The following is a 19,017-nucleotide window of genomic DNA, read 5'->3' as shown; positions in this document are numbered from 1 at the left end:
AAAATCCAACGACAAAAGCGATATAGCTTCAACAGAGTTGTGGTTGTAGCAGCTTAGGTTATTTGTAAATGAGAGAAAGATCTGAACTTTCAACCAATACCGTTGAAGCTGGATATAGCTACCAAAGATGATAGCAAAAGAGGATGCGCCCTAGTGGCTTGCTGGCGTTGTACTTTGGTAAATTTCGGATCGTAGAAGTAGCTCCATAGGCTGTATACATATTACAAGAGATAACCCGTTTAAAACTGTCTTTTCTTTTTGTTACATGTAAACTACCTCTTAAAAGCTTAATGCGATGATATACTTCGTGTTTATTATCGAAAAAGGGATTGTGATTGGCTGCAAATATCTAAACTTGTTTTTTTTTGTCAATTAACCATGTGTATTAATATTTTTTTTATGGTCACCTTGACTCAAACCCTGTTGGATGGATCGCCACATCACTAATGCTTCCAGACAAGAATTTTCATATAAACCATGTTTGACCCAATATAAATAGTTGTATCATATATATAGTAGTACTACATATAACGAACTCTTCTCCATATAACTAAGTACTATTTTATCGTCATGTTATAATCAAAGAGGGCAATAACCATATCCGTGCACTAATGTTGCTATATTATTGTGCTCACCCAAATAGCCATGCTTCCATGAACATTGATGACGAGTGTTACGTGCGTTGATCATGTTTTTGCTTTTTCTTTTAAAAAAGTGCACGCTGCTTTCGAAATAACCTCTCTGAAAGATAATACAGTACAGGGTGCCAAACGCAAATAGACCCGCGCAACATGGAGGATTCGTTGGACGCTTGACTTGGAAGGGTTCAGAATCTCTCTCCCCATCCAGATCTGGCCCACGGACGGCCCGGGCAGTAGGTGCACTGTTAGATTCGTGCTTGCGTGCCTTTGAGATTCGGATCCGCGAGTCTGTTAAACCGAGGCTGTCGCGCGTCATCGAACGACGACGATCTGTTCTGAATTTCTGATCGGAGACGGCGCGTCCCTCTCCCTCGTGGCCGCCTCGTCTTTTCGTCAAATCGAAGCAATCACGCAAACTGCCGCTCCTTTTCCTGTCTCCTTTTCAAGACAAACAACAACCCTTTGGTGGTTAGCAAATGCACGTCAAACCTTCGGTTTAATTTAGCGACACCAACTCCAATCAACCAATCATCATCCAGTCTAAAGTTTAACCGATTACCAGTACAAAAATCTTCTGTCAGCAATGTGATCTGTTCCAAGCTCTCTGCATTCTGCATTTCTCTAGTGCGCAATTCCTGATCGGAACGAGTTATTTATTCAGAACAAGTTTCAGTATATCGTTTTCGGTAGGACAAATTTACAGCGGACAAGCACAGGGAAACTGCAATGGCACATGATTGACATCTCTCAGAAAGTTTCAGGAACACTGCCTGCACAATCCGACCTTTCGTCCAGCCAGGAGATGATGTCAGAATAGACACGCTCGACATCGTCAGGAAGCTCAGCCGTCAGAGCATGCCACATCCCAGGGTAAAGCTTGAAAGTTTTGTCCCTGCCTGATGCTTCTTCGAACAGCAGCTTGCTCACCGAAGGATCGGTCACGATGTCGTCTCCGCCGTGTAGGACCAAGAACGGCAGTGTCACCTGCCAACTGAAAATGTTAAGCAGAATAGCAGTGTCCAGGGAGTTACTGCACATTTGCATCAGTTGCATGTCGTGTGCAGCTCGAATCGAGAAAATAAACATGGCATATATTGAAATACGCTGTTCTAATGATGATACATGCTTTTTTTGCTTCCAATTAGGAATAGAGAGAAAATAAAACCATTTTCACCTCATGCAGGTTCTTCTCAATGTCTAGGCTGACCATCAGGAGTTCATGACAGGTCTTCAGTGGGAGCTTTCCCCTGTATATGTACGGATTTGAGCGAACCTAAACGCAGTTACCAACAAAGACAAGTTCAGTAAACTCTGCCTTTTTCTTCCGGCCATGCAACTAACACATGTTAGCTATACCTGCTTTCTCATCTCTGGATCTTTACAAACTTTGTCAATTATGTCCGGTGTGGGTATGATTCTCCAACTAGGAGCCACAGCGCACACCATTTTCAGAGCGCTGACCGCGATCGGGTGAGGCCGCATGTCATCAGGAATCTGACATCATAAGGTAGCAAACAATCATACGAAAATCGTTTAGAAAAAGGGAAATTTAGGAAGAAAATCATGAGGTGGTATAAGTAAAAATAAAGAACTCTACAGGTTTCAGAGGAAAGAGAGCTCGTTGTCGAGCCATTTCGCCATGAACGGACCTTGCACATAGGAGCAAGCAAGACGGCGCCATCCCAGTAGGTTGGCTCCTTCCTGTGGAGGAGAAGCGCCACGCCTCCACCCATGGAGATGCCGTACAGGAACCTCTTCTTCTCCCTGTTCTCCGGCTTCTCTGAAACCAGCAACCATAATTTCAGAGTTTTGCCATCCCCAAACTGCGTGTTCGATGCGTTTGATTTATACCGCAAATACTCGTGAAAAAGTTTGCGCAGTCTGAGACGATGTCACCGAAGTTTGGTATGTAGCATCTCTGACCAGATGATCTACCGTGGCCTTCATGATCAATCCCGTAAACGGCATATCCGGCTCGCACCAATCGAGCGGCGGTGTCTGAATATTTGTGCAGCTGTCAGTATTTCAGTCAGGCAAGAATAAATGAATAATCGAAGGATGGTGTTGATACCTCTCATCGATACGCCGCACTCTGCTGCGATTCCTGGAGAAGAATAATCAAGGTGAAAATGATCAGTTTGTCTAATCGCTTCTTTGAATCGATTTAACACAAAAGGGAAATCTTGTTAGTAGCAGTACCATGACAGATAAAGATCAGAGCTTTTGGTTCTTGTTTATGCGGTGTCCATCTGCAGGTGAACAGCTTGTTGTCACGGGAGTTCACAAAAAACTCCTGTGAAAATCGAGTTAGAAAAAGGGCTGGCGATCAGAAACTATGAAGGCTACCACGGTGGGATCGCTTATCAGGATTAACTAACCTCGTCATACTTGATATTCTCACTGTACTGATCCTGCCAAGAGAAAAAAAAAACAGGTTGAGGAACTCAGCCTGAATCATGATCCGTGATACGCAAATGAATATCTGAACTGGTGTAGGGTGTTACTGAACGTACCATGGCCATATGCGTCTATGTCTTCAGATGCTTTCGGAACTAGCAAACTTAACACGATTGGTGCCTACATCGACTATGCATATGTATATATACTGCTTCCCAAAAAAAAAAAAAAACGAGCACCGCAAAATCGTGAGACCTGGGAAGTTACAACCAAGCAACCATGGGAAATCTCTGCATTTTTCTTTCCTTAACATAGCCAATGACACGCAACAGTTTTATACATGTGTGTGTAAAAGAGTGGATTCCTTAACATCAGAAGATTAAAAATGCAACTCGTCTAAATGGAACTCCAGAGACCATAAAAACAACGCGCATGCAGATGAATGTCTGCGGACGCAGGTCAGAATCATGTGGCATTATCAGTTGATTCCTCATGTTGATCTTATACTACTAGTACAGTATATTCCATCTGGATTGCAGGACAGTGGCATCGGATCCACAAGTTTGATGAATATAATATACGGTAGCTTCAGAATTAAGAGTTTCAGACATCTGAAGTCCCATTTCGCAATATCCATCGTACTTTGAGAGTTTTTACAGTCCTTGAAGAAAGGAGGTACCAAATCCAAGTCGTCCATTACGCACCATCCAACGGTTGCAAAGGCTTGGTACCTCGCGGTACCGCGTCTCTAGGAAAGCAGGTACCGAGTAATTTTCAACGGTGGAAGGGCAGAGTAGTACTTTCGCATATGAATTGGAGGGGAACATCGCACTGCTTGCTATCGTCGCCACAAATCGAGCAACCCGATGCGGCAGTCGGCCTCCCGGCGGCGGTGACCACGGGGGAGGTGGTCCTATATGGGGATGCGGGCAGAGTACTACCCTATCTCCTCCCTCGTCCTCAGCGCTAGTACAGCGGAGGCGGCGGCCATGGGAGTGGACGACGGTGGCGGAGACCTCTCGGATGGTGGCCGTTGTTCCTCATTGTGCTAAGAGGCCGATGCAGACCGAGGCACCGAGCTGAGCTTCGCCGCCGCAGCAACTGTTGCAGTTGTGCATGGAAGAGGAGGTGGACGCTGCCCCTGCATCATGGTATGAAGCCAAGGCCACCAGCAGGCAGCAGCTACGCGTCCAGGGCAAGACGATGGAGCCATAGTTTTTTTTTTAAGACTGGTGATGGAGCCATGGGTGAAAACAACGTTCTGAATAATTGAAATTTCTAGTTGATAGATAAATTGGCTTATTGAACAGGAAACATGCATACATACTATATCTATATCAATATCAAGAACTTCAGATGTTGGGTTTCTCTCATCCAGATTTTTCAACAAGGATGAACACTTAGGCAGATTTGCCCAGGTTAAATTCATTGGTGAAGTTATTGTGGAAACAGAACATCACGGAGCTGCAAAGAAGGAGCTCCAAGCACCAGCCAGCTCGAGTGCACCGACGGACAGAGGTTGAAGAATCGGAGCGAGCTCGACGGGCCGGCGGACAAGCTTGATGATTTAGAGCGATCTCGAGGGCGGTGAATTGGAACGAGAACAGAGCGGGCGAGAGCTGGCGGCGAGGGCACAGGCATGAAGGTCACGAACCCTGCGGACATTCCCGGGGGTGGCCTCGATGCGACGGCGGCGGCGCGGCAGCCTAGATGTGCGACGGCGGCGCGGCGCAGATGGCCAGCACAAACGACGTGATGCGGCAGATGGAAGAGGGGAGAAGAGGGCGGCTCAGAGGATGTCGCTATTTTGTTAGCCCAATCATACCCCTGCTAAACCAACGGTTAGATTAGATTGGTACCTCATAATAACTCGTACCTCATAGTACCTCGTGGTAACTCTTCAAGGATGGGAAATATGCTCTCGTACTTATCAGAAATACTGTTACCGTAATTACTATAGTAATAAATTAGTAATTGACTAATTGTGGATACTTTATTTGATTTATTTACTTCAAGTGGACTGTGTGGTATTTTTACTACTATTTTCATTACAGTTGTTCATGTGTCAAGCAGTAGTGTCAGCAGGAGCAGAATCAGTTTCCTCTTCGAGGCAAGTGTCTTCCGGCAGCGGAACTGGCTGCCAGCCGGTGAAGCACTCCAGTAGCTCCTTGAGCGCCATTGACGCCGGCTGAACGGAACAAGACTGGTAGAAATCCAATTCCTGAATCTTGAAGTCCCACAGCTCATCTGCCGCAGCTTCTGAATCCTGAGCAGTGCACTCCTCTGCACCGTTCAGGAACAGGTCGCCTTCAGACCGGATGAACCCAGTTGAACTCTGGTCTCTGTCTGCCGCCTGTTGCAATCACCATTTCACCAATGCAAAGCATTTTTAGAAGTATCTAAGTTAAAACGTTTTATCCACCATTACGTGGCGTAACATAATTTAGGATAAGATACTGAACTAGTACAGGGTTCTGAAACGAGGAAAATGACCTGTTCTATCATGTACTTGAAGACTTTCTTCTTCTCCCCTGCCTCGTAAATGTTGCACTGGGATACAATCTGCAGCAGTAATCAACTTCAGGTTAAATTCGTACAATTCCCCGAAAAAAAAAATCTCGTACAATGAAGTTCCAGCTTGATCTGATTTTTTTTTCAGGTGTGCTCTCTCCGGCCAAAAAAACCAATCTAGTATTAGATGTGATACTTTCTAAAACAACAAATCAGACATACTTATGTATAAAAAACGTCTTATTTAATACTAGGTTGGGATTTTGGGATGGAGGGAGTAGTTACCTGTGACTCGACACTGGCGCAGACAGCGTAAATGCCCCAGCCCCTGGTGTAGTTGTTGTAGAGGTGCACCCTGCCGAAGCGGACGCGCGGGTGCCTCTGCCGCGTGCCGTCGAAGAGGCAGTGGTGGATGGTCACCCGGATGGCACGGTCCTCGACGTGGCCGGCGCTGCCGCCGATCAGCACGGCCTTGTCGTGCGCCGAGAAGCGGCACCTGGACACGGTCACGTCCGTGCTGCCCCGGGTGACGTCGAGGAGGCCGTCGCCGCAGCCGCGGAGGCCGCACCGGTCGATCCACACGTGCCGCGACCCGGGCTTCACCGCCACGGCGTCGGCGTCGTGGCCGCGGCACCCTTCCACCTCCAGGTTGCAGACGATCACATGCTCGCACTCCCGCAGCTGGAGCCCCTTGCCGGACAGTGTCACACGCTGCCCGCGGCCGTCGATGGTCTTGTACGACGACACGCGCAGTCCCGTCGAGAGGTGGATGGTGCCCGACACGTCGAAGACGATCCATAGCGGCTCGCGCCTCCGGCAACCCTCCCGGAGCGACCCGTCCCCGTCGTCTGGAGATCGAGACCCATTTGCTACGTTGTTAGATGCAGGGAGATGGAATATGAATAGGCTTGTGTGTGTTAGTGTACGTGCCCTCGAGGGTCGTGACGTGGTAGACGTCGCCGTGGAGGCCGCCGATGGCGTGGCGGCCGAAGCCCTCGGCCTGACCGGCCATGACGCGCAGCGAGGAGTCCGCGGTGGCGTACGGCATGAACACGACTCCCTCCACGGATGCCGGTGGCTCGCCCCCGCACTGGCCGTCGAGTTGAGGAGGCTCCATGGCTACCGACTACGAGGAGGTTTTCGCGTCGCTATTTGTTGAGTCGCGCGCGGGGAAACGCCTGCTGTAGTGCTGTTTACTGCTGGAATTTGTTGCGACCGGGCCGTTTGGCCCGTTTCCGCTTTTGCAGCGGCGCGCGCGTTTCGGGCCGGCCCAGACAAGCCGCCAACCGGAAGTCCGGAAGGGATTAACACAGGTCAAACAGAGCGTTTTAGGAGTTTGCAGGGTCGTTGCATTGCATCCAGCACGAGCTCGTTACTATCTGCATGACGTTACGAGCATTCGATTTCAAACTATCATTCAATCTCGATCGTGATGTTTTTACCTCCCATTGCCCGGAAACGTCAGTGCATTTAAGCTTGTCCCTAACATAAGTTTTCGCTGTTAGATCGTTTAATGTTCATAACATCACATGAGACTAATCTTGAATGAAAAATCAGTTGGGAAACTCTCCCCCTTTGATCAATCTTAGCTAAAAACATCACATCGGAATATCCTCTTTGCCTGAAAACCCTCTCTAATCTTCTAGGCCAAAAAGGCAAAAAATCGGTCATGGCCCTTCCCATTTTTGTACTGTTTGATGAAAGTTTTAAGTAATATCATCGTGCGAGACATCCGACAGTGCGAAGTTTGGTGTGTCGTTGTCACGTAACCTTCCCTCGTTTCCTCATATTCCTACCGCCGGTTGCGGGTCGTCTTTTTCTCGCCCGTTTCATGGGCTCCCTTTCATGTCAGCATCGGATTGCGTCCGAACAAAGTCCACTCAAACTCTCAAAGGAAGATCCTGAATGGTCTCCGATCGAAGCTGTATTGGCTATCTGCGAAGTGTCATTGCCGGCTCAGTGGATACACACACAGGACACGAATGTACAATCACTAACCACGCAGCAGGTACGCAATAACCAGCGTTAGTTTAAGCAAAAAAAGGGTCGTCGATTACGTATAATTTCCGCTCGATAGAGCCAAAACCGAACGTGCCCATAATCCCCCCGTGCGTGGATTTACGTGACGCGCGACAGCGCAATTCTCTCCCACTTCCGATCTCTTCTTCCGCTTGGACTCATCGCCGTGACGTCGACGTTCCACGAGGAAAAGGACGGCGTCGAAGCCACCGGGCAACTTCTCACTCCCGCTCGCGTCTCTGACAAGTGGGCCCCACGCCTCGCTTTCTTCCCCCCACCTCCCGCCCGGCTGATGGCCCAAACCCCAACAAAACCTCCTCCGCGAAAGCTACAATCCAAAGGGAGTCGTTACCGTCTCGCCATTGTCCTCCTCCTCCTCCGCCCCCACCTCTCTTTCCTCGTGCCTTCCTCTTTCGCCGCCGGCCGTGCGCCTCTTAAAGCCGCTCCCCGCCCGAAACCCTACCTCGGGAACCCTACCGCGCGGCTTTGACCCAGGGATAATCCCACTACTGGCTACTGCATTCGCTTATCTCGCTCGCGATGTCGCTCGAAATCCATGAAGGTGAGTGATGGGAATGTTTGGACAGGTTTGGTGGAGTGTGCGTGCTCGAGGCGCTGATTTGGTTTGTTTTTGGTTGTTTGGGCGCAGAGGAGGGAGGAGGTACGGCGGCGGCGGCGGCGGTGAAGGTGATGACGGTGTCGGGGAGCGGGAAGCGGGGGCGGTACGTGCGGCAGGTGACGGGGCGGCACAACGACACCGACCTGCACGTGGCGGCCCGCGGAGGGGACGCCGGGGCGCTGCGCCGCGCGCTGGACGAGGCGGCGGCGGCCGTGGCCACCGGGGAGGGGAGGGAGGCGCTGGAGGAGGTGCGGCGGGCCGTGGCGGCGGAGCCCAACGAGGCCGGGGAGACGCCGCTCGTCGCCGCGGCGGAGAGGGGGCACCTGGAGGTGGTAAGGGAGCTGCTCAGGCACCTCGACGCCGAGGGGGTCGCCGCGAAGAACAGGTCGGGGTACGACGCGCTGCACGTCGCGGCGAGAGAAGGCCGTCATGGTGAGATGACACATTTAGAGCAACTGTTGCCATATGTTTATCTGCTGGGCAAGATTTTGAGCATTGACGTATGCACGGAACTGGGACTCGATGCAAAAGTCTGATTGATCTGTAAATTCCAAAACTTCGAGATTTCTTATGATAAAAATTTATGGTATAACTTCCACTGCAATTAGCAAGTCCATAGAGAGAGGGAGGGATAAATTCCAATTAAAAACAGTAACAGTGTGTGTTTCGTAACACTAATTATTGCTAGGACCTGAGTTTGCTAGATACAATATTGTTTCTATAATCTTTAGACACAAACTCATGTCTAACTGACTACCACATATTAATCGGTGCTTCTTCTTGCTGATTTTTCCCCCATCTGTCCATGAATATTAGTTGTTCACTTTCCTCTGAGGTCAGTGTACTTATGTAAATTGTTGTGATTCAAAAAATATGTTAGCCTGTTATTTCATTGTTAGCATGGCAACTTGTAACCTTGAATTTCTGGATATTGGGTTTGTAGCAGAAAACTGTGCATAATTCCATAATCAAATTAAAAGTTTTGGTCTTTTATGTGTTCTACACATTCTGAATTTTGAACAAACCTATCACTTTCTCATTTATACATGTTAACAGCGAAGCCAATATATGCAGTCGTTCATTTTCTCTTCATACATAGGAACAACTAGGATAATGTAACTAATGTCTTTCTCCAGTTCAGTGTATCTTGATGTTATCCCTTATGTATATAGTATGCAAACCTCTGAGCAAACATTTTTTTCTTGCAGCTGTTGTGCAGGAAATGTTACTTCACAATAGGTTGCTTGCCAAGACCTTTGGGCCTGCGAATACTAGTCCACTTATTTCAGCAGCTACGAGGGGTCACACCGAAGTTGTCAAATTGTTACTAGAACTAGATGATTTTGGATTGGTGGAAATGGCTAAAGATAATGGGAAAAATTCCTTGCATTTTGCTGCTCGACAAGGGCACGTTGAAATTGTTAAAGCATTACTCGAGAAAGATCCTCAGCTAGCAAGAAGAAATGACAAGAAAGGTCAAACAGCCTTGCATATGGCTGTAAAAGGAACAAACTGTGATGTGCTTAGAGCACTTGTCGACGCTGATCCAGCAATTGTAATGCTGCCAGACAAAAATGGAAACACCGCCTTGCATGTAGCAACAAGGAAAAAGCGAGCAGAGGTAATTAATCATATTTCTCAATGTTTTCATTTTGAATAATTTTATGTCTTCCCTTGTGCACTGGCATTCTTTTTCAGTTCTGAAGGAACATCATACAGAAAACAATTACTAACACTATGGAATGTTTATCTTTCATATGATTACTTCATATCTAGAAAACTACAATGTAAAAAGAACATGGAACTCTACCTGATGGTTATATCTTGTTAATTGAATGATCAAATATCCATTAAGATTTACTCTTCTTCTGGAAACATTAATGTACAGTTTAAATGAAATCAAATAGGTGATGCCATGTGTTTTCACCTTCTAAGAAATACCTTGATTAGCTATGTTGTTACCCCTTTTAGTATGGGCATCATCCAATCAAATTTATTAAAACCAAGTTATTCTCCTAGCTAATCAAATTATCTTGTATGAACAAATGCTTTCTTAGGATGCGCTAAGTGATATTTGTGCATTTTTTGGTTCACCAGAATAGATAGTCATTAGTTCCTTTTGTATTAATAAATATAATCTAAAATAATCAAATAAGTCATTAATTTCTTTTTTCTTATCTTCTACAGATAGTTGCTGTTCTCTTGCGATTACCAGATACCCATGTCAATGCACTAACCAGAGACCACAAGACTGCGTATGATATAGCTGAAGCCTTGCCACTCTGTGAGGAGTCTTCTGAAATAAAGGATATTTTATCTCAGCATGGCGCACTCAGATCTAGGGAGCTGAATCAGCCTCGAGATGAGCTCCGAAAAACAGTGACAGAGATCAAGAAAGATGTCCACACACAGCTGGAACAGACAAGAAAAACGAACAAAAATGTGCATGGGATTGCTAAGGAACTCAGAAAGTTGCACAGAGAAGGCATCAATAATGCAACGAACTCTGTAACTGTTGTTGCAGTACTTTTTGCCACGGTAGCCTTTGCAGCCATATTCACTGTGCCTGGTGGAAATGCCAACAATGGAGTTGCGGTTGTTGTTCAGGCAGCCTCCTTTAGAATTTTCTTCATCTTCAATGCTATAGCTCTGTTTACATCATTGGCGGTGGTCGTAGTTCAGATAACGGTTGTCAGGGGAGAAACTAAGTCTGAGAGGAAGGTTGTTGAGGTGATCAACAAGCTTATGTGGCTGGCATCAGTTTGCACTACCATTTCTTTCATTGCCTCTTGCTATATTGTGCTAGGCCGCCATTTCCAATGGGCAGCACTACTAGTTAGTTTGATAGGTGGCATCACAATGGCTGGTGTTCTGGGTACAATGACATACTATGTGGTGAAATCAAAGCGCATGAGGAAGATAAGAAAAAAAGAGAAGATGTCAAGAAGAAGTGGATCTAGCTCCTGGTATGATAATACTGAGCTCTCAGAGACTGAGCTTAACCAAGTGTATGCCTTGTAAGAGAAAAGGTCTCCTAGATTCAGTCTCTGTCTCTGGGATTGATATGTACATGAAAATTCCAGATATACACATTAACAGATAACATAGCTCACAGTATTTCTTGATTTTTACAATTCCTTCCTGTATCAACCAAACCACTCAGAACTAAATGGAATACCAATTGTCCAATTGTGCAAGGCTCCTTCAGCTGCAGAATTTTATGGCACCAAACGAGCTCAACCTATTGTACAGTGAGTTGCATGTTTTTTTGTTTTTGATTTTCATTCTATTGCCAACTTTCATGAGAAAGGATTTTTTTTTCTTATTCTTTCTGTGCCTACTTATAGTTTGTGATGCGCTCTTCAGTTTTCATAATGTAACAACAGAACCTGACACGTTTTAGTTCCCTTTATGCTATTGGTCATCTTATTCTTACAATGTTGCCCTTTGATGTAATTTTTACAATACTGATTTTATGTTGTTTCATAAATAAAATTTTACTGTGGATCTAAATTATGTGGCTGTAAGTCTGTAACTTTGCCTTTCTATTTTCCCGGACCTTTTCAATCTTCTATTGAATCTATAACGTTTCTAGCAAAACTAGTAAGGGTATTCCTGGATCTTATCAGTAGGTTTCTAGCAAAATTACCTAGTGTAATGAATGAAGCAATACTCACCTCGCTACATCGTATATTTACTTGTGGCAATGATTCTTCTGTACTTTGGGGGGGGGGGGGGGTGCTTTTTTTTTTTTTTGGAAAAAATGACCCAGATACATAAGCCTAAAGGTATGATTGGTGCAGAGCAGAAATGGTCTCTGATATGCCTGTGCCCTGGTTACACTCCATTACAGGTGTCACTCACTGGGGAAAAGACTGATTTGGTTCACCACTCACCAGAATAACTTACGATTGTTTTGCTCACTAATTAGGAAATGGACAGTACAAGTCAGGGAAGCAATCCTAGAACACTTTAAATTCATGAAAAGCACAATTGTGCAGCTTATGTCATGCAAACTACACAGACCAATGTGCTCATAAACAATGGAAAACATTTGGCTAACTATGGGTTAGGGTTATATAGAAGCAGGGAGGCATAAAGTAGGCCCTGTTACATGCGTACTATCCTAACACAGCCCAACATCATCAATGTGGTCGGTAACTCTGCTTAACTTTGGCTTCAATGCTGCCCTGCCTTTTATCGACACACACTTTTAGTTTAAGGCTTATTTGTCTTCACTTGGTCATTTATTTACCAGATGTTCTGTTTTGAAGCCAAGAAACACAATATTCCCTTGAGTGGATTTTTTTTCTTTCAATTTATGATAGACTTTAGTAAGGAGTGTTATATATTATTACCCAACCTTCTGTATTTCTTAAAAAAGGAAAGATGATCTTCTGTAGTTTCATCACTTTATGCTTAAATGAAGAAACCAACCAGTTGGAAATTTAGTACTTCAGAAATGAAGCTGATCTTTTCCGTCATGCTGCAGTTCTCCTGATGCCAAATGGGAATGGCCAAATTGGACGATTGCCTTTGTTTTGTGCTTTAATTGGTGGCGTGGTATATTGGTATATGTCCTTGGCATGCTTTGTTGATTGAACCTCCTGTTCTTATTGCAATTGCTTGGTCAATGACATCTCTTGAAAACTTTTTTGAGCACTAAAGATGATGCTAATAACATCAATGGAACTATAGCACAATCAATCCCTGATATTTATTATGCAAATTCTGAGAAATTTTGTCACATCCAATGGCCTATATCTTAATCTGTCTTCGAATACAGATCAGGATACCCAGGCAGTCATCAAGTGTGAACATAAAGCTCTTGCCTCCATTGTTTTCACATTTTCCCTTCTTTTTCATTTAATTTTGTTGCCTTATCATATTCTTCCTTCCCTTGTGATTCACAGCTTTAGAGTTGGGCATTATGTGACTATAAGCAGATGTTTCTAATAAGCACTACAATGGATTTTTTTTATGTATATACAACTAGAAAGGGATTTTGTCCTTTTGGATTTCATGTTTTAAGTGTGTCGGCCACCAGTGCTGTGTATTTCCCAATCAAGGTACTTGCCATAGTACAGGTGTGTTCCTTGGTTAACTTAGAGCCATGATAGTTGCATTCAGAACCCCTGAAATAATAAATATTATAATACAGAAGTGCAAAGCTCAAGATGCAGATTAAATTATTAATACCAAGGTGCCAGAAAAGCTTTTTGTGCATAAGCTGGACTCCCTTGAGTTAATGTAGTGGCGCACTTTGCCCATTGTTACATACATAAGTAAGGCCCCTCCGCCCATGCCGATTGTTAATATTCAAGCTGCACAATAAGAACTTCATTGTCTTGCTTTATCTGGGCATGCATTTGAAAAAACAGCCTTCTGAGAGTAAATATGTGTCTTGTATAGTGAATATGAAAGGGCATGTAGCCTAGTGGTTATAGTGACCTGAGTAGTACCCCAAGGTCCTGAGTTCAAATCTCCTATGGAGCGAATTTCAGATTGGGTTGTTTGCGGGGCTAAGTTCCCTATTTTCAATGGCCGTATATATCCGGTTGGATGTAGAGGCCGGGTAAAAAATACCCTTCTCTAAAAATAAAATGTGTCTTGTATTGTGTTTAAGAAACAAGCAACTAAGATCTAATCAGGAATTGGTTGCATGTGGAGACAGTTACACACACAGAAACAGAATAAAGCGACAGGTCCACCCAAAAAGTAATTGGCCCTCTTTGGTTAATTATGCTCCATTTTCTCTTAATTGTGATGTTTGTTTATATTACTTCTTTTTTTTTCTTAGTAGCCTACTGCACATGCACCTGCAATAGGGATGGTTATGAGAGAAACTTTTACTTCAGTTTAGTTTGTTGATGGGAAATCTGCACTCTGGTATTAGACAGTCATTCCAAGTGCTTACACTATTTGGTGTTAAAGATTAGAATTAGAAATTTGAAACTATTTGTTCTTACACAAATTACACAAGCTACTTGAATTTTTCTGAAGGACATTATAAGATCATGTCTGCAGGTATCTGAAGATCAAAAGTGTACAGAATTAGCAAAAGTGTTTAAATTTGTACATAAACACTTCATCGTCCGCAAATCTCAATTATATCATCTGGATCTTCAGACTCTGCAGCTATCCTTGACGCTGATGATGACATGAAACGGAAACCTGCATCGCTTGCACTCTTTCTCACCGAGGCCAGTTGCTGTGACCTTTTGCAGTATGCTATTGCTCCCTGGATTGGATTGTCCATCTCTGAGCTTGCACTGCTGCTCCTCCTGAGCACTGGCCCCACACCAGAGTCAGTGGAGCTTAGTATGGAGGAGGATGAATTTGATGAAGAGCATGACGATGATGACGCTGAGGATGTCTTGTTTGATGATGAGTATCGAATAATGACGCTGGAGAAGGACCTCCTGTGGCCGCACTCATCTTCTTTAAGCCTCCCTCCAAGTGTGACACTGTTGCTGATAGGCGAGGCTATGTACCTGTTGCTTCTGATCTGGCCAAATGGGTTCTTCCTCCAAGACTTGAACTGCGCATTGGAGAGCTCATTTGCACTAGGTGTACCAGTCTTGCCATCTGGATTGCCTGCTTTAGTGGCAAATATTGTCTTGATATAAGCTTTTGATGCCTTGAGCTTGAGGCCAAGGTTGAGATGCCTGATGAACTTGAGCTTCTTGGACCATGGCTTCTTTTCGCAGGCGGCGGCCTCCTCAGCAGCACCAATACCAGCTGATGTGCACTCGTGGAAGTAATGCTCAGCATTGAGCTCTCCACTGACATAACATGAATTTGCCGGTGATGCATTGCACGACTGGTATGGCGTTGCTGGGGCAGTGCTCGCGGAGAGGAGGCCCTTCTCAGCTGCACTCTCGAGGAGCTTCTCGACCATCTGGATGCGTGGTGGAAGGTGGAGCGGCAGTAGCTTGCCCTTGTAGAAGAGCTCATCGGCTGGTGATGCCGCGGGCTCCCACTTGTCAACCGGAGCCGACATGTGGAACTCGAACTCCCTTGAGTTTTGTGGGGAGGCTGCCATGGCTGTGCTGTAGCAGAGCAAGCTTGCTCTGGCACTGGCAGTCACCGCCTCTGCCGCTGCAGGTGAGCTCAGGTCCATGTCTATGTAGTCCTCTTCTTGGAGTGGTTGGTCATGGCTTTGAGGGCCATGTCTCGCCATTGTTGTTGCTACCTTGTCTTGTGTGTTTGGTGTGTGTTTCTGGTTTGGTTTTGGCAGAGATAGTGGTTGTGTTTTAGGAAGGAAGTGGAAGGAGTTTCGGCATGCTTTAAAGCAGGATGCCTGTAGCTAAAGAGTCTTATTAATTGGCTTATACTAGTACTACTTATGAGGGACCTACCCTTAAACCCTATGATCTGCCTTTTGTTAGCATCCTAATCCTCTTTCTGTCACGGCAATATGCAATGCAGTACTACTATGGTACCAGTATGGTGCATATTTACTGTCGTGCTCTATTATTGCCCTATTTTTTGGCTGCAGTGCATTTGGTGATTAGGCTATTTTAGTTGTTTCGTCCTTCGCATGCTTCTCTTCTCATGACTTAAGCTATATGTTTGTTTAAACGTGTAGGTTTACAAGGTATCCATTAAGAGCTAGGCCAACGAGGTGCGCACTTTAACCAAAGATTTACAAACTGCTTGGTACCTTCTGATAATGTATGGTTGCAATGGGAAGCCTCATTTTCCTTCAAGCAAGATAGTGTAGACAGAGGTTTTGTGATGGTTGGATCGCTTGATGGTAGCCCTGAATTATTTGTTTGTGGAGGAGTGGAAGGTGCAGGATGGTTAAATCATCCCGGCAAAAACTACCTGACCTGGGAAGACCTTTGAACAATTGGAAGGTTTTTCTGGAGTGAACTTGCTTCCAAGGTAAACATCTTATTAGCTCTTGCTTGACCTTTCCTGTTCAAGTCTATCATTGTAAATTTTAAAGGACGAGCGCATGCCCTCAAAACATGGATCAACATGCTATTTGTTTATTTCATCTTCATGTCAACCTGAGGAAGTGTGAGAGTGACATCAGTGGAAGAGCTCAGGCCCCTTGTTTAAGTTCCCTGTCCAAACTGGGCGTGCGCAGCTAGACGTTGTTTCTTGGCATTTTCTCTCCCTAATCTTCTTATCTAGCAACCACTGTCCCTTCCTGGGCTGGCATCCAATGTCAACTTTGTCTCTTTGCTGTAATTATTGATCACTGGGCGTGCATTAGCTCTCATCGAGTCCTTTGTGCATGGTTAAGAGCTACTCCCGGCATTACAAGGCACTTTGGATTTATTCTAAGTCAGATATCTTTAAGTTTGACTAAATCTATAAAAGAATATTAATATCTACAATAAAATTAGTTTCATTGAATACATTTTGCTTGTATTTTTATTGTGTTAGAAACATTACTATATTTTTCTATAAACTTGATTAAACTTAAATGAGGTTTAACTTAGGACACGTACAAAGTGACTTATAATATAGGAAAAAGTCCAAATAACCCCCTAAACTTTGGGTGGAAGTCTATCTAGCACCCTAAACTTTGAAACCGGACATTCAACCCCTCTAAACTTTACCATACCGTTTATATAACCCCCTAAGTTAGTTTTGCATAGTGGTTTTTATCTAATTTGTATATAAGTTGAATGAGTTTGATCACATGTCATACACTTTGGACATATATATTAAAGTTTTGATTTAAATATTTCATTTTGCTCCTTATTAGCTCTCACTCATAAACAAGTCCCAACCTAATAATAGGATGGTCTCACTCACAAACAAATATATTATATTAATTATTCAACCTTATTCGTTTAAGCTTCCAAAATATGCAAAACCATCATCTAAAACCATCTTAGGAGATAACATGGATGGTATGGTAAAGTTTAGGGGGTTGGATGTCCGATTTTTAAAACTCAAGGTGCTAGACAAACTTCCATGTAAAGTTTAGGGAGGTATTTGGACTTTTTCCTATAATATAAATTGGAGGGAGTAGCAGATTTTTCCATACAATTCTGTGCGGTGATTTTAATAGTACAATTAGGTTTGGTATATGACCGTTCCTTTATTTTTTATAAATTCAATTGTATTTTGCATACAACTTTATCGACCAACTTAGCACCATTATAATTTAGACTCACTGATGAAACAGTGCGTTTCTTTTTTTCTTTTTTTTTTCTCCTCCACGTGATAATTTACGTTTTGAACACGATGGATTTTTTTTACCCTATCTTAATAAGCACTTATCCTAAGGTGGACATGGTTTAAGCTCATGTTATCTCGTTCTGATCTGAGCTGATATTTCTCTTTTGTTTGTAGAAGTTATTCACCCCCTTTTCTAATATACATATCTTTCTTGATTCTTAGAACATAAGGGTTAATTGCCCCTGAAGAAGTTCTGAGGTAAAAGAACCTTGGCAGCTCGTGGATTTCGGCAGAGGTATTTGTTCCCTATACATATCTATATACAAATTCGTTAGGTTGTCATTTGCTATCCGTTAAATTAAAGCCCTTGACTTTATGATATTCTTCTGAACCCTTCTTTATATCTGCTAGTACCCCAAGCACCAGCTTGAGCACTAAGCAACGTTCCACAAATGGCTTAAAGATCTAATTATAATAACACCAGGTCCCCAGCCCTAATCCATGACATAATTATATCTAAACTAACACCCATTGACAAACTGCAGGCCAGGCCTGCACCTTTTGCAGGTGATAGTGCTGATTAGAAAGTGGTCTCAATTAGGTTAGGTGTTGATCGAGTGCCTAACACCCTACTAAATTCCACATATTGGTTTATATCAAAATATCGTCGTAGAAAAGTCTGCAACTCTGAACAGTTAATCCCCTGAATTGCAGGTCTAAAGGTGAATGTTTTGCAGGCACTGTTACTTGGTTAGTGTTGGTTGGAACTTGAAAAAGATTCAAGTTTGCCCCCCTACAGATTCATAGGCACTCGGAAATATTATAGAAACGGTGAACAACCCATGCAAAACTTCATAACCACCTTTCTTACGGACATGGTGACATGATTGTACCTGAAAATGCATGGCGCCTGAGGTGACAGTATAAACCCTAAACGATTAAATTATGGTAGAGTTAGTTTTTTTTTCCTGTACAGTAATCTAACACGCTGCATAGTGTTTTAACTGTATGTCTGTTTTTTTAAACCCATGCGAGGGCAGCGAGGCCAGAGCTGCCGGACATTTCTTGGTGGGAGTCCAATATTTTTTGCCCTGTAAGAAGAGAGGAGGGCCCTCTGAAAGTTCTCAAAGCTCGAGGTGTTCTTTGCCGCTTCTCCAAACTTGGAACCAAGCAAAAGCTTCTGATCTTGCAGCAATTCTGGGGTATCTGATCATCTAAAGGCAGAAAGTTCATGAAGAATTTTGACTGCTTAAATCTCCAGGTACCGATCCTAATGATTACTCCGTATTACATATGGCACTAAGCAGTCATCTTCTCTGCTTTAATCTGCATAACTAGATTCGCACTGCCAAAAATGTTTGAAAAGAATCCCAGCCAATGAACAGTGATACTCGCAAGAAACACCAGGTTCCTTTCAACTGTACACATTTGCTGTGATGTGACTGAACTAGTTGTTTGGAAGATAACCTATTTTAGACGAATGGAACAAACATCCTTTATCAAGGAAAATTGCTTATCTTATGGAAAAGTTGCAGTTGTGACGACTTCTTTATCGGAATTTATGCTGTGTGTGTTGTACATGCACCTACAACCTGTTTCGCACTGAAGGCGCTAGTCCTGTTTCTGCAAATGCATTGCATGTAGTACAATAATACATACAGATGTTTCAGCTTATGCTATTTATTA

General features: G+C 44.1%; 4 protein-coding genes across 4 annotated transcripts; 1 reads left to right on the top strand and 3 right to left on the bottom strand.

Moving 5' to 3' along the window:
• Positions 1-1,277: 1,277 nt before the first annotated feature.
• Positions 1,278-3,216, bottom strand: LOC4327366 (caffeoylshikimate esterase). The gene is made up of 9 exons (XM_015765765.3): positions 3,155-3,216; positions 3,020-3,052; positions 2,841-2,934; positions 2,713-2,745; positions 2,493-2,639; positions 2,291-2,421; positions 1,998-2,135; positions 1,816-1,914; positions 1,278-1,625 (listed from the first exon to the last, which is right to left on the bottom strand). The coding sequence occupies exons 1-9, from the start codon at positions 3,161-3,163 to the stop codon at positions 1,389-1,391; spliced, it is 921 nt and encodes a 306-aa protein (XP_015621251.1). The 5' UTR covers positions 3,164-3,216; the 3' UTR covers positions 1,278-1,388.
• A 1,802-nt stretch (positions 3,217-5,018) lies between these two features.
• Positions 5,019-6,998, bottom strand: LOC107276207 (probable pectate lyase 4). The gene is made up of 5 exons (XM_066308155.1): positions 6,992-6,998; positions 6,870-6,928; positions 5,835-6,668; positions 5,532-5,600; positions 5,019-5,391 (listed from the first exon to the last, which is right to left on the bottom strand). Exons 1-5 carry the CDS (start codon positions 6,996-6,998, stop codon positions 5,104-5,106), a joined length of 1,257 nt encoding a protein of 418 aa, XP_066164252.1. The 3' UTR covers positions 5,019-5,103.
• A 908-nt stretch (positions 6,999-7,906) lies between these two features.
• On the top strand, positions 7,907-11,628 carry LOC4327365 (ankyrin repeat-containing protein NPR4-like). The gene is made up of 4 exons (NM_001409074.1): positions 7,907-8,130; positions 8,218-8,619; positions 9,396-9,808; positions 10,375-11,628. Exons 1-4 carry the CDS (start codon positions 8,109-8,111, stop codon positions 11,206-11,208), a joined length of 1,671 nt encoding a protein of 556 aa, NP_001396003.1. The 5' UTR covers positions 7,907-8,108; the 3' UTR covers positions 11,209-11,628.
• A 2,428-nt stretch (positions 11,629-14,056) lies between these two features.
• LOC4327462 (probable membrane-associated kinase regulator 4) lies at positions 14,057-15,654 on the bottom strand. The gene has a single exon (NM_001409073.1). The coding sequence runs from the start codon at positions 15,368-15,370 to the stop codon at positions 14,276-14,278; it is 1,095 nt and encodes a 364-aa protein (NP_001396002.1). The 5' UTR covers positions 15,371-15,654; the 3' UTR covers positions 14,057-14,275.
• Positions 15,655-19,017: the final 3,363 nt, after the last annotated feature.

This window comes from Oryza sativa, chromosome 1 (genome assembly GCF_034140825.1).
Source record: "Oryza sativa Japonica Group chromosome 1, ASM3414082v1".
Lineage (NCBI taxonomy): Eukaryota > Viridiplantae > Streptophyta > Magnoliopsida > Poales > Poaceae > Oryza > Oryza sativa.
This window is presented reverse-complemented; position numbering and strand designations above follow the sequence as displayed.

Bases quoted from the DNA above. Each gene is read 5' to 3' on its own strand.
- LOC4327365 (NM_001409074.1), top strand. From the start codon at position 8,109: ATGTCGCTCGAAATCCATGAAG. The intron at 8,131-8,217 runs GTGAGTGATGGG...GTTTGGGCGCAG, and splicing joins GTCGCTCGAAATCCATGAAG to AGGAGGGAGGAGGTACGGCG. The intron at 8,620-9,395 runs GTGAGATGACAC...TTTTTCTTGCAG, and splicing joins GGCGAGAGAAGGCCGTCATG to CTGTTGTGCAGGAAATGTTA.
- LOC4327366 (XM_015765765.3), bottom strand. The intron at 2,422-2,492 runs GTATAAATCAAA...TGCTGGTTTCAG, and splicing joins CTTTTTCACGAGTATTTGCG to AGAAGCCGGAGAACAGGGAG. The intron at 2,136-2,290 runs GTCCGTTCATGG...TTATGATGTCAG, and splicing joins TGCTTGCTCCTATGTGCAAG to ATTCCTGATGACATGCGGCC.
- LOC107276207 (XM_066308155.1), bottom strand. The intron at 5,601-5,834 runs GTAACTACTCCC...TTACTGCTGCAG, and splicing joins GCGCCAGTGTCGAGTCACAG to ATTGTATCCCAGTGCAACAT. The intron at 5,392-5,531 runs GTCATTTTCCTC...TGATTGCAACAG, and splicing joins TCAAGTACATGATAGAACAG to GCGGCAGACAGAGACCAGAG.
- LOC4327462 (NM_001409073.1), bottom strand. From the start codon at position 15,370: ATGGCGAGACATGGCCCTCAAAGCCATGACCAACCACTCCAAGAAGAG.